This window comes from Cynoglossus semilaevis, chromosome Z (genome assembly GCF_000523025.1).
Source record: "Cynoglossus semilaevis isolate Cse_v1.0 chromosome Z, Cse_v1.0, whole genome shotgun sequence".
Taxonomy (NCBI): Eukaryota; Metazoa; Chordata; class Actinopteri; order Pleuronectiformes; family Cynoglossidae; genus Cynoglossus; species Cynoglossus semilaevis.
The window spans coordinates 9,722,435-9,745,244 of NC_024328.1; the positions used below are offsets into that span (position 1 = coordinate 9,722,435).

A 22,810-nucleotide genomic window follows, 5' to 3' on the forward strand; every position below is an offset into this window, starting at 1 on the left:
ATAAAAATGTAAACTCACTTCTCCAATAAAGTTGTTTTTTTTAAATAGAGTGTAGCTGCGGTAAAGAAAACCAAAAATAAAATTCCAAACTAAGTTTAAAGATTAATTTACTGAAACTTGTGAATAAAAACACCCCCATCATGACTCAGTGGTTTAGTAACAGTCACCCCATTATTACCAGGTTGGTCCTGGTGGTTTTTTGTTTTTCACAGTATGTTTGATAGGATATCGATTTCCTCAAAATGAACCCTGCGGGATGGTCACACCAGGCTAAACAGAATTAATCCTCTGTCTTCAGCAAGGACAGAAATGACAAGAAATAAATTCCTACTGGTACATTAGGGCAAATAAGAAATGACATAAAGTGAGAAACAACACAAAACGTAAGCAGTAAATTTAGATCATGAAATATTTGCTCCCATCAATTTAGGTAAAGTCTATTATTCAGCCTCTACTGTCTCCGTACACAAGCATGAGAAGACAAATCTATTTATCGACTAAAGAATGTCTAGATTTGCTGGAATAGCTAAAAAGGCTTCCCTTAAGTAATTTATGTGAATATATAATGAACTTAACTTTCCAAGAATCTACATTTCACACTTGCTGTACGTATGCAATATTATCAGACAGCAGCTACAGCCAAAGTACAGAGCCTACAGAATCTATCGGGTTTATTACCATTGATGAATTGAACCATTAATGACCAGAGAAACCAGGCAGGAGTTTAAGGCTGCTCACATTTAGAACCAAGAGACCAGATATCTCAGGTGGAACAATCATGACGCTACCAAGCAACCGTTAAAACCCCAAAAAGTGAATGTCCTTTTGCTTCCAATCCTTTTGGTTCCATTAAGAAGCAAAGCATTTTATGTTTCTGTGTATTCACAGGAAGGAAGGGAGACAGTTTGTGCTAGTGTTTGCAGCAGGTCTCCTGTGATGCACAGCATGAAAACAAGTCCATGTGCCTATTGAGTGGCTGACCTCCAAGTGCAGCCAAGAACTCTGCTCCTACAGCACAGTCCAGATAGTTACAGCTGTGCGTTCCAGAGAGAAGTATTTGTCATAGAAACATTCTGGGTGTTTTATTTATGTAGGCTGACTTCACATCAGTACAATGTTATAAATGTTTGCATTTTATATTTCACTTAGTCGTGGATTAATACATTTGTGCTTAAAAACATTCACTGTTCTACCACTTAATCCTTTTCAGGTGGATCCAAACCAAACAGTTATCGGGCAATGGCATGGTACACTTCAAAGTTCATCAGCCAGTCCATCGAAGAACAACATACAGATTAATACATTCAGATATGGGGTTTATTGATGCCTACATTATGGCCAATGTATAGTGTGTATACAGAAGCTTGCGTTTATCCTCTGCAATTGTTATTTTTATAATTTGGTATTTTTTGGGTAGCTTGCGGAGCTTGTGTACAACAACTCATGACATGGAGCAGTACAACAGTATAGTATTGTAAAGTATATATCGTGTAGAATCCTAAAAGAACAATGGAAATGATGACAACAACAGAACAACCATTTGGTCCTCTTTCTGTGCAACATTATCAAAATCTCCTCCACTGTTGGCAAATTTTTAATTGCCTGAGAACCTGACGTGACAACAACAATGCAAAAAGGTAGGTATGTAGGCAGTGACAATGGAAAACAATGTATAACTTTTGCGTAGGTAAAGGGAGCATAGGTTTAATTCCACTGTGCGGCCCTACTTGTAGCCATAAAGTTTGAAAAAGCAGACACTGATAAAACTTAATCTTGGGTGTGAGGAACTGTTTTACTGTACAGAGTATCAATAAGTTCCGAGTGTGAAACTGGATTTATACAGTTGTTGTTCAGTTCTTCTTCTGTGACAATACTGTCTCGTGTTTACCTCATATACAGTAGTGTCTGAATGTACCACCTACTGAATACCACGCAGCAGTCAGAGGCCATGCTCATCTGTTTTTTACTGACTACAGTACAACTGCTCAGGCGCCGATTCCCAAATTAGACTTTTTAATTGTGAATGGGGTTTGACGTTTAATTGCAGCAGAAGGTCAACGTTCTTTTCAGGTAACACATATTATATATTTTAAACCAACTGATAACACTGGGTGGGTGTCACTCTGAACTCACCCACCCACACATGATATGACAGCACAATGTCCACATACTTTTTCCTCCCTTCAGGCTTCATAAATTCCCAGGGAAAGACTTCTGTCACAGCTTCCTCTCTATTGTTGCACTCTTTTAGCTGCACCCAGCCCATTCCTACAATGTGGGCAAAGGCCCCAAAAATGAAAACCTTTCAGTTGTTTTTATTATTTTTGGTTGCAGGTGATAAGTCTAGTTTATTTTTCTCCTTCACAAAAGACAAAAATGTCAAAAACTTAATTAAAAACCCTACATATAATTTAACTAAAATATTTAAAATTGAAACATGACTTCTACGAGGGCCTATTCCGGTCCACAGTAAGTAGAAATGCGACTGCTTTTGTATCTTTGCCTGTGGCTGATAGTGATCAGTCGCCTCCCTCTCCTCTCTGATGTCAGCTGTCTAACCATTAAAATACCCCTCAAGCCTGCAATTAAACTATTTACTACCTTTAGTACTTATGCGAATCAATACCTTGCAAAGATACATTAAAGCTTCTGTATATATATGTATGATGAATGTGATGTAAGTTTCTACTGTTAAACATAACTGACATTACCAGAAGATGTGTGAAAATGTTGAAAGGCAGGCGTGTCCAAACACTGGCCCTGGGGCCGGTCATGGACCTTGAACAGGTTATATATGGCTTCCTTCAAGTGAAGGAGTGATGCCTTCAAAAGACTAATGTGTGACAACTGTATATCTAGTTTATTGCAGTATGTTTTCCAGTACTATGTAACATCGATTTCCCTATCAATGTCTTGTTTAAAGACATGCTCTAAAGTATTGAATACCATTTGTACAAAGGAAATGTTTTGGTGCTAATAAATGTGTACTATTGCAGTGTGATTGCATGCAATGTAATTAGTAAGTATTTTATAAGCAGCAGATGGCTTTAAGTTATTCGTACAACATCTGCTCCAAGCTTCACATTCTCTTTATCTTAACTGTTGCACTTGGTGCAACAGAGGCCCAGAGCCGAGAAAGAAAGAAATGGGAAATATTTAGTAAATTGGTAAATTTACAATTTAGATTTTAAGTAGACAACTGAAACTGTAGTACAAAGCTGTGGTTGGTTTTGAACCCAGTACATGTCATATTACTTTTTATCGACCACAAACTGATTAGTACTCCTCCAATTAGTTCCATCTTTGTTCTTTCAGTATTTTTCCCAGCGTGTCTCTTGTACTCCAACTGACTCCCACGGTCATTCTTCAAGGTCTACTCTGCCGTCGCTCTACCTACAGCTATATTATTGAAAATGACTGAGCAACAGAAGATGGATAAATGGATGGGTCATGACATGATTAAATGGCTGAGGCTGCGTCATCATAGAATCACCCTTTTCAGTTAGTTTCCTGTCCGATTGCATCATGTAGTTGGATGCAACAGGTATCCAACAACCACCGCTCTAGACCAACAGCTCCATGTCTCAGTGGAGATCAAACTGTTCCCTCGGGGGTGTAGCTGGTGGACTAGTTATCATGTTTCAGGCGTAAAGAGATCGGGTTTGGATCAACCGGTTAGACGTCGCTCCTGTTGCAGCACTGTTGCTTCACCTGGTCTTTGACCAACACTCACCTGAGTCTCATCCCTGTGTGACCAGGAGCTGCTCAGACAACACACAACACCAGCCAGGGGTTTTAGTGAAACAACAAACATCTGTGCGTTTACACTCACGTACTCACCAGATAATCCATGTACCAACGTTGACCAGTCACAGCAGCACGAACTGATTTCGCAGAAAGACGCCGTCGTTCTTTGCTTGACTGACACGACGCTTTGTATTCCCCGCCTTTGGACAGCCACAGCAAAATAGAAAAACAGCCTCTGGTCCGTTTACGAGCAGGGTTTTTTCTTCTCCGTCTTCTTTGTCAGTGTAACACGCTTCGGTTAAGCGGGGAGCAGAGACTGTTACACACAACGAGGGTGGCCCCGTTTCCGTGTTTCTGTCCTGGACACAAAGCCCCTCTGTCCACCGGTAGTGTAGCTTTTTCACCACAATATCAGTGGAATCTGTTTGGTTGAGGAAACTAGCGAAGCCTACGTCGCTTACGTCGACTAGGTCACGTAGCGTGGTCACGTGACCAAACACATGGAGGCAGAGTGCCAGTGGGCGGGAACAAAACTTTTATTTTGAAAAACATTCTTCTTTAGGCCTCCAAGTCTTCTTCGTCATTAAATTAAAATTTCGAATTGTCATATTTTACATAAGACAATTGATCCTCAGGGGAGAGATAAGCCGAAGTTTATACATATTTTAAAAGTAACAAAATAACAATAACATAATTAGATAATTGTACAAATAATATCAAATAGTAACCGCATACCTCTTATCTTTGTGGGTAAAAGAGTTTCCGTATTGTAAACTGTGACAGACAAATATTTACAAATATACCCAGTAGGTGGCTGTATTGCAACTTTTTAAATTTATCTATTTTATTTTACTTTTTTTTTTACAAATATACTCATTCATAAAAACAAGAAAATAAAAAGGACACTTTTACTGAACAATAATGGCATTACAAAATAAAAGCGTTTGCTCCAGCTCACCTCTGCCGCCCAGAACAGAAGTACACCGCAGAAATAATGAATGAAATAACATTAGTATAAAAGCAGTATAAAAAAGCACAATAACAACCTCATTGAGAAATACTGTGTGAAGGGTCAAACGTAGAGCATGCCATTAAATCTTATCATTAGTAGACCTTCAATTCATAATCTCTAATTGACTTTCTAAGGAAGGGGACTTTGCAACTTTTATCGGTATGTGTAGATAAGCCAGGGTGAATGGTCAGATGCAGCTGTGCCAGTGTTGAGAGGAAAAAACACCTTTTGAAATATTACATTTGATATAAAATTTAGTCTAAAAGTTAGACTGCAGATAACCATAAACACGAGTTTAAAATATAATATTGCATGAATATATTATACATAGAATTACATCTTTTCCGACCGCTAAGGGCAACAGTTATATTTAAACCACACAATACATAATACATGAAAGAGGATGTTGTGCTACGTAAGTACTGTACACAGTCCACGTGGGAAACTCCCTTCCTTAAGCTGAGTCTTAGCCTCACGGACAGTGTGGCGTTAGGGGGGATTTATGTCCATCTTTGTGATTCATAAAATACAATCAAACAAAAATAAATACAACTTGCACTAAAAACGGTGTCGGGTGAAGTATTGCTACTGTATATGGCATACTCCAGAACAATGTAAACACTCGTTATGGGCCTCCATGACAGATTGCGTGTTTGCACAGAAAACTCTTTGACAACTGAACAAGATTAATTCAGTTCAGAAGTAAGCAGAGCACAATGAGACAATGTAAATACTGAGACCTGTGCCGTTCTGACTAGAGGAAGAGTATAAATCACAAGACTGTATACTGCAGTAGCTCCTGCTCCCTGGACAGACCACTGCTCTTCAATATTTCATGTGCTGCTCGGTAAAAGGAAATCTCCAGGAACAGAAGAGGATGTCGCCAGCACGGTTTTACAGACACTGCTGGAATGATTCCAGGAAGAAAGTGTGGTATTTAAATTATTTCTGGCCGTTGTGCCGTGTAGACAAACAGAAGAGCAGTGGTCTCTAGTGGCCGAAAAGAATATGGCAGTCTTTTTTTTTGTTTTGTTTTGTTTTTTTGTTTTTTTTTGTTTGTTTTTTGCTTTTACATTTATAACATTTTCAGAAATCGTGATTTACCACCTTAAGGATATATATTAAGCGATGTATATTAAGGGAAACAGAAATATATTATAGTTCCAATATGAATAAAGAACAAGGTAAACAAAGATTAATTAAGCCACAAATAAGGCAAATGTATAAAGGAAGTAGTAATAGTCTCTTAATAATAATAATCTACATTTCAGAGTTAAATAATATATCATTCTCTTATTATTGTATCTCATCATTATTTTGTATCATCTTACGAACCCTATTTTGGAAATTATATAAGTCTGTCACCATGGTCAATAAATAAGTGACGTAAAAGACCAATAGCTGGTCGTGGTTTTTGATGCCGGCAGGGATTTGTTTGCCGTAATTTACCGCCTTCTTGAACAGACTCATTAACTAGTTCAGTAGCTTGAGCGCCAATAATCGCTCCACCGAGAAAAAAGTCTCAATATCAGCCACATGGGGGGAGTATATACCACAGTAAAGAAAAACACACGAAAGGTTTGGGTGTGGAACTTTATTACAACCAGATAAACTGATATTAGTACGAAATAAATGTTTAAAAGATAATAACATTTAAGTAATTGGTTACGTTTTTTATGACCGAATATTGCAACTCAGGAGAAAAAATAAATGTTTGTGAGAATAAAACCATGTCTTATGTAAGTGGTGGTTATGACGTCAGGAAGCCACAATGTGGGTTTTTAATGTGACTGTGAGCAATGGAGCTGTTTTACACACTGCCCAATTAGTACATCACCATGCATGGCTAAATTATACCATATATGGTCATATTTAACTCCAGTTCAGTTCTTTTTGTTTCCTTTTCTAATTGAATTTCCTCTATGTATGGAAATTCAGCAAGGGAGAACGCAGGGCATTGAAACAAGACCAAATATCAGTTGAAAGCCCCTAGGGTTGTTTCAACACAAACATGATACATAATGACAACACTCAATTTCATTACTCTGCATTTTAGCTCATGTTTTGATTTAGTCGCGTCTCGGCCAGACTGTGTCTGTATTTTTGGTATTTCAATCTCTATAGCAGTTTTTCCGAACATTAACATTACTTACGAAAACTTTGCTTTTTCATATTTTTGTCTAAGCTTTTTTACAGTAGGTGCTAATATCTGTCTCTTTTGTGCTATTGCTAGTAAATGTGTTTCTCATTCAGCTTTTACTTTTAACAAAGTTTTAGCTTTTTACAGTGTCTTGACTAATATATATCAAAATAGTTTTCGTCATTGTTCATCATTGTTTACTGCAGTGTATTTTTCTTAATCTGTTTTTTCCCAGGCTATTTCTATATGTACAGTGTATATATATATATATATATATTCTGTGTTTGTAGTATTATTGTGAATTGTTGACTTTGTTGCTTAAGTTTAACATAAATAAACAGTGACTTTTTTTATCTACCAGTCAGTTCTATTTTGGGATTTATGAGCAGCTCAGCATGATGTCATTGTTTTTATACAGCATTCCTTTAAAGTGAGAGAGCTCACACACATTTGGCCTGAGTTCACGTAGGCCTAAGTATGTCATTTGTTTTGTTAACTCAAAATACCAGGTTCACAGACTCTGGACTATTTGTCTCATTTGCACAAAGAAAGGCATAAATGCATCACCACCCAATGCCTGATCTTTATGGAAGTCAATGTCAACAAATGGATTTGCTTGAGTAAGCTAGAGGAAGTTTCAGCTTTCATTCAAACTTCTATCTGTTTGAAGCTCCTGGGGCATTTAGGTGTTACAGAACCTTCAGCAACATCGACTGACACTGTATACTTTGGAAAGTACTCAGACTCTCCCAACCCGCAACTGATGTCATCTAAAAAAAAAAATCTTGCTTTTGCAATGTCAGTAACATTGTGAATGACGCCACAAGGGTGTTAGCCTTCACAGTCCACAACGTGCAGACTCTTCAGACTTGATAAAAACCAACCACAGAAACACATGAGACAAATTCTCTTTGAAATGATAACCACAACACCACGACAATGATAACATTAACTCCTTCACACACCAAGAAAAACGTGAATAGAAAGTGCTTGAAATCTATTCTTGTATCCTAACATTATGACAGGCTATTGACATTGAGAATAAAATTTTATTTTTCAGAATCTCACATTTCTTATCCTTTTCCTTAATTGGTCTGATCTTAAAATAATGTCTCTAATTTTGAGAGTAGTACGACAAAGTCAGTATGATACCTTCTAATATTTTTTATATTACGCCCATACGACATTAAAGTTCTTGAACATTTCTAACAGTTGTTATATTGAAGAAAGAACCCATAATTATGAATAAAATCCTGTAATAAACACTAAATATAATGTATGTAGTACCATTTGTTTTAGTCTGGAGTTACAGTAGCAGTTGTAGGTGGTTGATTATTTCCGTCTGACCAGATTGCGGCATCTTGTTGCTCCACCCTCGACTAGCCGTCCTGGTTGACATGCAGTTGCTGTGCAGCGTGTGAGAGCAGAAGCTGCTCCAGCTCCAGGTCTGTTAACAGTGAGGCTGCAGCAGGACCCACGGTCAGCAGCGCTGTTGAGGCGGAAAATCATCTGCGCTTCGGTTGTTCACCACAGCAACATTCGCACCGCAGTTTCCTCTCAGCGTCCATCAGAAAGAATAACAGCAGCGCGAGGGGGAATACAACAGGGCTTTCTGCCGGACCGTGGGAAGTTTGTTGGCGGAGTTTCGAGAGTAGTTTCTGAGTGAGTTAGGCGAGTTGGCCAGCCTCACTGCTGCCCGCAGCTCTTCCTCCCCTGACCCGGTCACAGTAAGTTCGCCCGCTGTCCTGCTCCCTCTCTCCAGCTGTGGTGAAATCATGGCGCTCAGAGCCAAGGCGCTGTACGACTTCAGCTCTGAAAACCCCGGAGAGGTGTCCGTGAAGGAGAACGAGATAGTAACTTTGTACAGTGAGCAGGACGTCGAGGGCTGGTTAGAAGGAGAGAACAGCAAAGGGGAGCGGGGTCTGTTCCCTGCGTCCTACGTGGAAATCCTCAGGAACGACGCCGCCTCCACCTTCAACAACAACAGCTGCAGCACATCTGGGGACAGTTACCCGGACTCCAGATACTCCAACATCCCTCCAGGAGGCTTCGACGCATTTGATGCTGCGAATAAAACGGAGAACTTTCCCAAAGCTTCTCCTCCTTCTCTCAGCACATTCACTGCTCCGGCACAACAGCAGAATCGGCAGCATCCACAGCAGCAGAACACGTACCAGGCACCGGTTCAGATGAGCGATGATGACTGGGACGACGACTGGGACGACAACTCCACTGTAGCAGATGAGCCTGGAAGTGTTGGGGGACGGTATCGTGACTTTGACGCCAACGGTCCGTCCACTTACAGAGTGTCAACGTCTTCAATGTCCAGAGGGAACTCTCAGCAGCCCAAGAGCTCGGCCACAGTCAGCAGAAACCTGAACAGGTTCTCCACCTTCGTCAAGTCAGGAGGAGAGGCGTTTGTGCTGGGAGAGGCAGCAGGGTTCGTGAAGGACGGTGATAAGATCTGTGTGGTCATAAATCAATATGGACCAGAGTGGCAGGAGAACCCATATCCCTTTACCTGTACCATCGATGACCCCACCAAACAGACCAAGTTCAAAGGCATGAAGAGCTACATCTCCTACAAGCTGACACCCACCCACACGCAAAACCAGGTGAACAGGAGGTATAAGCACTTCGACTGGCTTTATGCCCGGCTGGTGGAGAAGTTCCCCGTCATTTCAGTGCCACACATCCCCGAGAAGCAGGCTACGGGTCGCTTCGAGGAGGACTTCATTTCCAAAAGGCGGAAAGGCCTCGTATGGTGGATGAACCACATGACCAGTCACCCGGTTCTGTCCAAGTGTGATGTTTTCCAGCACTTCCTCGCCTGCACTGACGAGAAAGCCTGGAAGCAAGGTAAGAGGAAGGCAGAGAAGGACGAGATGGTTGGGGCTAACTTCTTCCTCACCATCAGCACCCCTGCAGCTCCACTGGACTTCCAGGAGGTGGAGAGCAAAATTGACGGCTTCAAGACTTTCACCAAGAAGATGGACGACAGCACCCTGCAGCTCAATGCCACGGTCAATGAGTTTGCCCGCAAGCAGATCAGTGGTTTTAGGAAGGAGTATCATAAAGTGGGCATCTCTTTCAAGGTCCTCAGCCAGGCCTTTGAAATGGACCAGCAGGTGTATTCTGCAGGACTTAACCAGGCGATCGCCTTCACTGGAGACGCGTATGAAGCCATTGGAGAGTGTTTTGCTGAGCAGCCCAGTAAGGATCTGGACCCTATCATGGATTTGATCGCTCTTTACCAAGGACACCTGGCAAACTACCCAGACATCATCCATGTCCAGAAAGGTAAAGTCTTATCAGACACTTGTCTACAAAATGAAATGTTTATATTAAATTACCATGATCCAAAATCCATATTAAAATTCAGATGTTATTATTAATAATATATTATTAATATAAATATATCAGTTAATGTCACTGTGGTGCTTTATAACATGGGTTTTTAATTTTAATCTTTAATTAAGTATTGGTTAGTGAAAAACTTGAACTTAGGAAAGGCAATTTCAAGAGGTTCAAAAGTAAAGCACCATATACAATTATGAACATTTTCATTTGTTAGATGTGATGGCCGTCAAATTGAATGTAACTTTGCATATCAAAAGAGCAGTATCAACATAGGAGAAGTAGTTCACACCCATTCCCTTTTTTTTTCATTTCGGTAAGTCTAATAGACACCTTGGGTAAAACAGTTTTATTTAATGAATAACTAATGGTTAACAGGTAGTGAACATAGCTGTGTTATATATTATTATCTACATTTTTTACAGTAGTCTCTTGATTAATCGCAATCCACGACTTTCATACCACATATTAAGGTGTTAAGGTGAGTTTTGCTCTCAATAAAATAGATAAGGATAAAGTCGGTTCCATACAGTAGCTGTTAGCACGTCTGCCTCGGAAGCAGAGAGCAGAGTCCTGGGTTCGATTCCCAGAGGAACCACATGCTTGGCGCTTGCTTGGGGCAGCCTGTTAACAGCATATCTGCTGCTAACACAACAATTTGCCAAATATGGGGTCAATGTAGTACAAATGTATTTATTATTTTATTTTATAACTAAGTAACTTTTCCATCCTGAAATGAAGATATACTGTATTTTAAAAAAAATTAAACACTTAAACACAAGTACAGATTAGAGCTAGATCAGCTGTTGTTGAGACCACAAACTGTTTAAAAAAAAAGACAGAGCTACATTGTTACAGAAAAGTGAACTTGTTGACTGTTAGGCAACAGGACGTGAATTTTCTAAAATAAGACATTTCGCCTCTCTTTCAAGAGGCTTCTTCAGTTCTAACAGGTGGTGGGGAGTAGAATTGTTGTTTTTTTTTAGAAAATTCACATCCAATTGCCTAACAGAACTCTTCAACCTTGACCATGACCTGGATGACTGAGAATCTTCATAGACAGGGCAGACGGTGTTTAGGCTCCAGTTGGGAACACATTTTCAATCAGGACATTGGCTGAGTGCTGCCTAAATGAGGTGGCACAGACAAAACAGAGAAGACCAACCTGATTCCTCTGATGAAAAACTGTCACTGTATGAATACAGGAAGTTTGTGCAGTGAAACCCCTCCCTGCCCCCAACAGAAACCACCAGATTGAAGTAGAGACACTTTCAATCACAAAATACTTTGATCAAATCTGTGAAACAAACCACAGGTTTTATTTATTTCTTGTTTTAGAAAAAATAAACAGACAAAAATAGAAATTTACTCAGAAACTTCCTATTTCACTATGTCATCTATGACTAACTCCATCTTTGAGTGGTAATTATGCTTTCAGAGTGATTCATAAATAAATGATTACCAGCCAAAGAGAATCACCTTAGGTTAAAAGAGGTTAAAAATGTTTTAAATAAAAACTGATTGTTAACAGTTTTGTGGCTAAATTAGGGCTAACAGATTAGCCACTAGCTAGTTAGCCAGAGATTAGCTTTTAGATGGACACCCTTAACCCAAACATCTGTGATGTTAGACAACGGAACCAATAACAGATCCAAGGCCAGTTATATGTGTCTTCATTTGCAAAATTTAAACACATTTAACTAGCTACACTGACTTTTGCTTTGAACAGGAAGTTAACCAAACAATACTTCGGGATGAGGTATATCTTAACCACTTCTTTACACTTGAAGGAAAACCAACCAGGCAGTAAGAATAAAATCATAATTTCAAACTCTGGTCTGGGCTGTGTCTGGAGGTTGTCGATCATATCTCGTCTCTGTGAGGCCCATTTATTTGTTACATTGCGGCTTCAGAGTGCACACAGGTTTAAAAATTGTCCCAGCAAATGTGAGCTTTCCCCTATTGATTTTCACGTCCACCGGCCCCCTGTTAGTCATCACAGTGCTGCTCCTCTCTGATTATATCGGACTTTGGTTCTGAAACATGATATTTTGTCGTTGAGCACTAATCTGTTTTTATAGCCTTTATTTTGGCTCTTGTTAAAGGAAAGGGAAACTGGGACCTGAACTGCAAATGTTTAACCACGGACAATCTTTCAGGGAAAAAATGTATTTTTGTTTTTAGAAAATTCATCCTAAAATTAATCAATCCAAATCAGAAATACTTTATTGATCACTGGGGGTGCTACAGTGGCCCCTGCAAGAGCAATTTAGTACAAGAGAAATTAACGAAAGAAAGTATCAGAAGTAAAATAAATATATATATATATATATATATATACAAAAAAGAAGTTTAACAGCAATTAAAATGTAACATGAGAACTTGGTAGTAGGTCAGGGGTGCCACCACTGTTTGGGCTTGGGAGCTACTAGTCAGATGACAGAGATCTATCTACACTGTAGTGTTTCCCAAACTTCTTTTCTGGGGACCCATATTTTAAAAGTCAGAAACCTTCACGACCCAAGTCAATAGACATTATTTGTAAACTCACCCCAAAAACCCCCCAAAAATCTCTTGCGACCCACCTGAGGGTCGTAACCCAGTCTTTGGAAAACAATGAGTGTAGATCATTATATATATATTATATATATATATAGGTTACTTAATGCTTAAATGCATGTAGCCTTTACGGAACAATACAATTAAATTCTTACACTATATGGTCACTACCACACATTATTTAAAAAAACAAACATTTATTTTAATACCATCACTCCTGCTGCGACCTACTGATAGAACACAATCGTCTCATCAGGCACCACTGAAGTAGAGCTACATCTGCCACATCAGCAAACAGGAGTGTCCTCACAGTCATGTGTTTGAGTTTCTGTAATACATTTTACCTTAAAGTGACGCCTGCTCACAAATGAATAAAACATTAAGTTGAAATGTATTTTGGCTCAGCTCCAACGAGCGTCTTCTTATGACCTCGTTAAGGAGTCACCTTTTTAAACCTCTTTTAATTTTCATCTATTTGGCGCCTGACTAAGAGCAGCGTTTTCACAGACCACCGTTTTTTATCACTTTCTCTCAGCTGACATCGGAGACCAGAGGGTGTGTCATATATTTTCAATCCAGGTTGAGGTCAAGTAGTGATGATGAGGATGGATATTAGTGTCCTTGTTTAGGTCACTGAAGCTCAGCGTTGTGTAACCAGAGATTGCATAAGCTCTATTGTGTGTGTCTCCACGCAGCCCAGGAGAAATCACTGCCACCTACATGCACCGGCGCAGGCAGGGTTTCTTTATGTTCACCGTCTTATTTATAGCCCAGTGTGACATGAAACTCATTAAGAAGCCTTGGTGAATCAGCAGGTCTTTATGTCGAGTTTTCTCTGGGATCGCTATCATAAAAAATTCTGCTAGTGACACAGTGGAAAGTAAAGCCAGGGAGCAATGTTTCCAGAAGCGAAACAGAAGAAACAAGGCAGCACTATTCTTAGAAAAACAACATGACATTAATGGGGTTTTTTTTTATTTCAACCCCAAATAATTCAGAGCAGTTTTGTTTACTTGAAGAAGACCAAAATGATTTTCTGATATTTTTGTCTATATTTTTCCTTTTCAGGGCAGTGACCTTGTCATGGAGCGTCATAACTATTGCCAATAGTTTTTCTAATTGCAGCAATGACACTAAAAGCTTAAATGTTGATCCTTGGATTACACTAAACAGACATGGTGGACAAATTCAAGCAGTTGCTTCAAGTCTAACATAATCGGAGCGTTGATTATCAATACATGGTGCAAGTATCCCCTCTAATCTTGTGCTGGCAATCTGATTTTTAAACATCATTGGTAAAAAAAAAAAAAAAAGGCAGTGAAAACAGTAGCTTTAAAATACTGCGGTTTTGGCTTCAAACCAGAACTGTTGAAGAGAAAAAAAATATTAACACTACAAAAGTCCTGCAGCAATGGTTGTGGTTTTACGATGGGATTTATTCACCAGTTGTAGTGCTACTTTATTGTGCAGTGTGTAGTTGACTGATAAATAGGCCAATTATCAAAATAGGAATGAATTATCTTCTTTGTTTAGTGGACGTAGCTCAATTGGGATGCTGTATTCAATGCATTCAAAGTTGTTAATAAAGGTGGTATTAGGTGAGACAAATAATTTTGGACACATTATGAGGTCTAAAAACGCTGTCGTCGACATGGAACTAGGGCCTTGAGCAGTTAAGACTATCAAGGTTTAATCAAATATATTTAGGTGATTATCTTTACAGACAACACTTTTATATAAATTGTCAAAAAAGCTTAGCATGTTTAGTATTTGCTATCTTTCTCTTTTTTTAATTAAATTTATTCAGTTTCAGTTGAAAGCGCTGCCAGTTCAGCTAATTGAATATTAAATTTTAGTTGACACTTCAGCTTTTTCTCTTATGGGTTTTGGCTTTAAGGAATGGAAAGAATGACTCAGAGGCTGAACACAAATGTTAATGTGGTTCCCTGTTTGCTATACACCCAGAAGCTTACATGCGGCTTTGAAAATGGTGTGGCAAGAGTTTGCTGTGGTTGAAGACATGTCTTATGTTTTATATCGAGTCATCTTCCTACTTAGTCAGTCAATGGCCTTTGAAATGCACGGTGCCAGAGATGTTAAGGCACAGTAAACACTGTTTGGACTGGTATGTTTTAATCTGTACATGACTGCATTTCCTCACCACTGTCTTTGGCCTCTTTACTGTCATGTGTTGGGAGCATTTCAAAGACGTAGGTTAAACTGCAGCTAGCATGACTGTTTGGTAACAAACAAATTACTGCTGAGGTTTACTCTGGTATTCCTTACTCTTGAGTCAGACCTCCAAATAAGTTCAAATATACACGAAATCCTGGCAAATTATTTACGTAAAGTGACCATTCACATCCTAAAACATTGTGTTTTAAATGTCATTCTCAGCCTGGGAACAGTTGTTGTGTCAGTTGTGGGTTTCCTGTTTGTCAGCCTTAAGACGACCAAATCTGTCACAACCAAATGACGACAGTCAATCTGACAAACTGCGGCCTTCACCTGAAACATATTTGACCTGTGAGCTATTTCAATTAAATAATCAGTTCTATACATTATTGTGAATATAGTGTACTAGAGTCAGAAACTGTAATAATAAGTCCCTCACACGTTGGACTCAGGTTGACCATGTTCAGATCTGGTTTATGTGACACATCCATCATCATTTTGTTTGCTTAAGACTATAAACTCGCAGGCAAATATGCTAGGCATTGCTTTTGAATTACCAAACTGAAACCAACTTCAGCAGAGATAGAAGATGAGTTTAGCACTGCAACATCACATGGTGTTAAACCTATGAGCCATAATAACCTCAGGTTGTATTTTGGAAAACCCTGGCACAGTCATAGAACGGTTGCTCATATTTCCAGGCCCTGATGTACCAACTGTAAATTAAACAAGCCCTGAGGAGGTGCTGGAGGAGGCACTCTCTAATCCTCCCTAATCCTAAATTATTGAATTGATACATTCTCAGGAATGAGGCCACATTAATCCACTTTGAGATTATACCTAAGTGCATGTTAAGCGTATGTCACTGAACACCTGATCTGATCCAAGTGCTTAGCTGCCATGTCTGAACAGGCCTAGAGAGGTCAGAAGTTTTCATATTTGAAAAGTCATATGCTGGATCTGTGGAGTTAATAGGAATGAAAACATTTTAGCTCCTGCTCACAAATCAAAATGATCGACAAGAACCTTTAGAGACATTTAAAGTCCCCGAATGTTCACACTGTTCCCGTCCTCACCTGTGTATTTGTGTGTCATTACCATCTTTGCCCGCAGCTATGACTGGATGCAAATCTCTTTTCGTAGAAGCAGGTAGAATCCTGTCTGCTTTTGTCACATTACCCTTTTTTCCTCCTGGTTCTTTTCAGACATCTATATGTTAATTTAAAGGTTATTTCTTTGGCTTAGCACCAATATGATCAGCGAGCAGCTCATCAGGAAACTTATTTTGCATGGGAGAGTTTATACGGAGCTTTGTTTTTGTGAGCTAAAATTTCCTGTGTGAATCACAGTAGTGTTGCTAAACCAGATATGTGATGGCTAATACTGGAATATTTCTCTGCGTGTAACGTTACAAGCAGTTGCTTAACATAGGAACAGATCAAAACAGATCAGCAACAATTACTTGAGAGGCCTGGGAAACATCCAGAAATTGATATTTTTACTCATTCTCTGATAAAATAATGTGTGGAAAACAGACATAAATAGACATGAGTAGGCCTCTGTTGTGACTTGGCCAGCCCGGGGAGAGTCTGACCAAGTATAGACCGTATACAGAAACTCTTCCAAGTTGGAGCTTTGGAAGAATACTGGAAGTATGGGAAGAAGTTTGCAGAAGTGACATAGTTGTTTATGAGCTAATACCAATTCTCCCTTGACATGGGTGATTTTGAGACTAAATTTGGAGTCAACCACAAGTTCCCAGTGGTTTTTAGAGTGTTGGCCCAGAGCACTTCAGAGGTCGAGGAAAACCACAGAAAATAAAAAGACAGGAGCAGGACAACATCTAAGGTTATTTCTTAAAGCTTGTATGGCTAGTATTTAAAGGAAGTATCTGGACCCATACAGTGGAACCTCCAGATATGAGCATAATCTGTTCCAGGACCGAGCTCATAACTCGAGGTGCTCCAATCTTGAATCATTTTTTTCCTATAAGAAATAACAAAAAAACAAAATTAATCCTTTGCTGCCCTCTAAAAACTCCCTCATTAGTGCTAATAACAATGGAGAAAACATGTTTTTAATTGCTATAGAGACATACACACACGCACACAAAAAATATGGTATATAAGGATTCCTGTGATATAAAATAAAATGTGGTTTTAATTATGAGTTCTTACCTTAGAGACAGACGATACAGTAGAGGCTAATGGAGGCATGTGGGAGGAGGAGGAGGAGGGAGGAAGGGAGTTGGTCCGTACGTAGACACGTTTCTTCTTCTCACCACCATCCTTACCACTCACTTTCTTAGGACTCATCACTATGATGAAGAATAATGCACAAAATACAATACAATACAGAAGACTTGTGGGAGATGAGTACGGAAGTAGACGAACACGTGAAGTGAACGAGTTAAGCGGCGTGGGCTGTTCTGAGAGCTCGGCCACCTAGCGTTGGCGTCTGTAAGCGTGCTGATATCACAAGCCTTTACTCGTATCTTGAAACAAAAATTGGCTCGAAGGCTTGCTCATATCTCCAAATACTAGTATGTCAAGGCGCTCGTATCTCAAGGTTCCACTGTACTAGCATCGGTATTGTTGCATCCCAAGTTGACGTAATAATACTACTGAGATCTTGCACAAGTTTCTCAGTAACATGTACTAGGAAGTTCCGAACAGAAACACATCATCGGCATACAGATCTAAATTCTTGCCTGTGTGTGGTCTTCTCACAGGAGCCCTGACCAAGGTGAAGGAGAGCCAGAAGCACGTGGAGGAGGGGAAGATGGACCCGTCGCAGGCCGAAGGCATCAACGAGCGCTGCAACATCATCTCCTGTGCCACCATGGCTGAGATCCAGCACTTCCACAAGATCAGGGTGCGGGACTTCAAGGCCCAGATGCAGCACTACCTCCAGCAGCAGATCTCCTTCTTTCAGAAAATCACTGGAAAGCTGGAGGAGGCTCTGCAGAAATATGACGACAAGTAAAAGTCACGCAGCCCATCGGTTTAGACCTCGGTCACTGATGTTCATGCACCACTGTCAGAGTCGTCTGGTGGAGTTTTTGGGCGAACAACAGCCAGATTCTGCTAACTTTCAGCTGAAGGCTGTTCGTCCAGCAGAGAGAAGAACTCTCCAGAAAATCACACTCCACTTGGTCTAAACAAAACACCCAACTGGTCAAACAAATAAAGGTGTGATGCCTTTGATTTTTTTATGAATACATTTTACTGGTGGATCAGCTGTGGATTCAGTACATGGAGTATGAACTCATCTTTGTTATGACTTACTACTGAGTGAGTCGTAGAAATCGAACCTTCATCCCCACTGCTGTGTATGCGATGCTGTGGTTTTAGCCTTACTACGCAGTTTTCTTTTTAAGTGACTGATTTCTACTCTACTCTAGGAACAGCTGGGCTCAAGTCCTGGCCAAGACTCGTGCCCTTCCTGGAATATCTTTCTCTTTCTGGACTGAATGTTTACAGTTTTCTCGTTAAACCTCTGCTGTCACCTCTGTCTCGCTGTGCCTTCTGACTCTGTTTCTCTGGTCATTTTTGTTACTATCCACTTTACAAAAAAACTAATCATTGTGTTGTGATACATTTGTTCGACACGTTCCTGATTGTGCTTAGACGTGCTTAGAAAAAATGTTTGCTTTAAGTGAAGGGTTTTGTGAAGTAGTAATTATTATTATAGGGGAAAGAGGAGAATTTCCTGTCCCGACAGCAGGATTCGATGCCTTACACACAGCACAGTCACCACTGGTGCTGATTTGCAGTATGGTTTGATAAGTATAACAGATTGTCGTCTACGTACATGAGCTAAATGTGAAATTGCGTCGACAAAGTGTGGCTTTTTAATGGTTTTTTAAAGGGTAGTGTTGGTGGTGGGCAGACAGGCGCTTCTAAGTTCTGTTTTATCAAAGCTTTGATTTTAACAGCACACTTCCAGAAGGTTCTAATGTACTACTGTTTGGTGATAGTGTTGAATCAGAAAGAGATCTTTGTAGAGGCTGAGATGCAAAATAAATTTCTCCCACAGGGAACACACGTGTGTTTTTCTTAAAAACTTCAAGGCTGTTGTTTGAGGTGTTATTTTGGCTAACTCACCGTCCACAGCTATTGTCTGTATTTTCACCTCCCTTCCCTGTAAACATACAGGAGAAGTTGGTTTAGAGATAAGCATTAACACAGTGGACCTCGCCAACAGACCCAACACTTGCTCTGAATGTTGGGTTGGAAATTAAAGCTGAGGTTTTTATTTTAGCAATATTGAAACGACCATGTTAAAAATACCATATCTGACCAAAGTGAATATGGAAAATAATACCTAACAAATAATTGGTTTCCAAAAGTTTCCAAAAACAGAACTATAAAATTATACTATAAATAAGTACGTATGTAAGACTTCTTTTAGACAACACTGGTGTGTAAACTACACAAGATATTACATGGACATAACATGTATTGTCTCCACTCACTCTTTATCAGCTGTTTTACACTAAATAGGATCATTTCTAAGCTATTCTTGTGTTCTATAAAAAACATGTGAAACTTAATGCTGGTTGTAAATAGAAGACTGTATAGATCAGGGGTGCCTAACCCCTGGTCCAAGGACCAGTACCAGTCCGTAGGTCATTTGATACCAGGCCGCAGTGGGAAACAGTGAAAAAATGTACTTTACTGATTTACTTCCTTCAAAGAAAATCCAATCGTATCAATTTACTTTCTTTACTTAATGGTAATCTGACAATATTTTAAAATAATAGGTCATTCAGACTCTGATACAAACAGAACAGAATCTAAAAGAGGTTTTATTTTGAAAATTTACTGATCCTTCAATCCTCAGTACCTTGGTACTGGTCTGTAGTAACAGGTGGTACTGGCTGATGAGTACTTGGAACAAAAAAGGTCAGTGACCACTGGTATAGATGTAACTACTCCATAACAGACAGATACATGTTTCTGCAATTGATTATTAATTGATTGATTATTAAAACTTTTAATTTCTTAGGTTAAGAAACTCTGCTGCCTGGTCTTTACTAAATGCTTTTAAGGCTCCCGCGGGTCACATAAAAAGTTTTGGTCCTTGAGTTTGACACGTATGCTATATACAGAAACTTGTCCAATTACTTAGTAAATAGTCTGATTATCTCCATAGACTTTCCATTCACAGAGAGTTACTTTTAAAGTAATATACATAGCTGTCAACACTGCTACCTGTTGACAGCTATGTCCATTTCTTATATACAGTCAGTGTGAAGTCTAAATACTCAGAAACCCATGACAAACACTAATGACTAATTAAAGGTGCTGAGATATAGGAGCCGTATTTTGCATGTAACTGAATTGAAAGTAGTTCATGAACATCTGGAACGACGCCAGTGATAGTTATATATTTGCTGACGAGTTAATTTAGAATTTTAATCCTTTTGAGCTGCAGGAGTTTTGTGACCCATTTAACGTTGCTAAGCTCTCGTTAAACAACTTTTAGGTGGAGACAGTACGGTATACTCCACTTTAACTTGTCAGGAACAAGGAGGAGTTTTTTCCTACATACTGTGCTGTACCTTAGGTCAGAGGTCTTCAACAAAGGGTCCGGGACCCTCAGAGGGTCTGTAAAGTTATTGCAAGGGGAATTCTTGGTTAAAAATGTGGTAAATCTTTTTGGGGAAAATGGTAAGCGTTTTAAACATGGGATTGAATTGAATGCAAGATTTGTTTTTTTTTTTTGTTTTTTTTTGGGTCGTCTTGCATTATGTTTCCCAGGAGTTTACGAATAATGTCTATTGACTTGGGTCATGAAGGTTTATGACTTTTAAAATATGCGTCCCCAGAAAAAAAAAAAGTTTGGGAAACACTGGGTTAGGTTATTACACGTTATTCCTTTAAAACTGTTGAAGACCCCCGATTGAGAGGAGTGAGAATTTACATGTAAAACCAAATGGATCTGTTGCCATGTGTGGCTCTCTGGAGAACTGCTGTGCCGTGTCAGTGTCTGGTGTTAAGCCCGTGCTCAGTTCTCAGATCTGCTGACAGCACAGATGCCGGCCAATCATCTGGGACATCTGGCTGCTGTTAAAAGAGCCGGAGCGTACGACAGTGAACACCCGGTGAACAGGAAAAGGTCAAAAACAGCTGAGAGAGGTTTTTTGCCGTCAACACCACCTGTCACCCAGGCAACCAGGATAGAGAAGATTCTTTTTTTTTTAAGATAAGTGGACTCACGAATGTGAAAACCAGTTTGATGATAGAAGATGAGGATCCAGCAGCTCTGTAAATATGCTGATGGTAATTTGTTCTCATCAGATAATTTATGTAGATTTCTGTCCCACGCTGAAACCAAAATACAGACACTTGAACATAAGTTAGCAGAATTTATTCCCATGCAAAAAACAAACAAATTACAGTTAATTTTAAGCAGATCTTAATGGTTACCATTAAATAAACCATATATCCTCTTTTAGAAGGCTTAATGTGTAGTTATTGAAAACATTTTCCTGAGGGCTAATGAAGATGCATTGTTGTTTCAACGGCTTTGAGCTTCTCTGGTGTTGCCCTTTAGTTTTAAACTAAACAAAATGTGGTCACGAAACAAGCACAAATTAACATTTGCCACATATGGTTTTATTGAAGTTTTTATGCAACTACAGCAAATAAAAAAAGGCAATAAAAATAATTAAATACCTCTTTCTTTGTCTTGCGCCTCTTTCATCCTTGCCCCCAGCCATTTGCTAATAAACCTCGAGTCTCGGTAAACAAGGATGAAACAAGTCTGTTGTTCGAGGGAAGGACTCCGGCTGCCTTACATCACACTCTGCTGCTCTTGTGGTGCCAACAAGTACTGTCAGAACAAACTAGAAACAACAGTTAATGTGAACATGCTCAAAATATCATTACAATAGCTATGTAACATCAACATGTTCCTTATGATACACTAAAAGCCTGGTTCACTTATTGAGTACTGCAAGATTGATTTAAGTGACACAATAATTCTTTTGTGTAAATGCATCCAGTAATATACAGTTTATATCGATATACAGTATAGTTTTAGGCGCAGGTTTATGTTTACAGTATCACTTTTTACCGAGGTATTTATGACAATTTGTATTTCTGTTTCTTGACCATGAGGAGGTGGCTACACACAGGTTACTTCCCAGAGGGAGAGCTGAAAAATGCCTTTAAATTGATTTATAATTAGAGTTTATCTTAAATAAAGAGTAATAATTTAATTCACAAAATCCTCCTTTAATACCGCAAAATGTATACATGGATCAGATTGTTCTATCCATTTGCTTTTAATACTTGAAAAAAAAAGGATCTCACAAATATGCTAATGGTAGGAGTTGTCAAAACCAATAAACCATTATTTACAGTTTTAGCGCTAACCTTCTTCAACTGTCAACTTTTACTTTCAAATATCTCTGTGTCAATTTCCATTCCTTTATTGTTTTTTCCGTCACATTTTTTAGTTTTCACTTTTGGCCAAGACCCAACAAAATGCCTTCAGGCCTTTAGCCTTTAGCTGTTTCCTCCCTCTGGCTCTGTGTCACTACTGCCAACGCTAGGAGAAATGGGTGTCCTTGTTTTTGAAACTCATGTTCCTCCTGGCTCTCAGCTTTGGTTTCTTCTAATTAAGTTATGTGTCACATTTTAGCTGGTGAATGTAGGAGTGTTTGTTTCCATGTCAGGAATAAATGTGGAGTTAAACTGACAAGGATCATGTGTAGTTACAGTGGGGCTGGTATAAAGACAGACGATACAGTAGCGGTTAATGGCGGTATGTGCGGAGGAGGCTATGCTGATGGAAGCGACGCTTGCGTG

General features: G+C 39.3%; 1 protein-coding gene across 1 annotated transcript; it reads left to right on the forward strand.

The window, feature by feature from the left end:
• Positions 1 to 8,286: 8,286 nt before the first annotated feature.
• On the forward strand, positions 8,287 to 19,439 carry snx18a (sorting nexin 18a). The gene is made up of 2 exons (XM_008336104.3): positions 8,287 to 10,199; positions 17,722 to 19,439. Exons 1-2 carry the CDS (start codon positions 8,675 to 8,677, stop codon positions 17,973 to 17,975), a joined length of 1,779 nt encoding a protein of 592 aa, XP_008334326.1. The 5' UTR covers positions 8,287 to 8,674; the 3' UTR covers positions 17,976 to 19,439.
• Positions 19,440 to 22,810: the final 3,371 nt, after the last annotated feature.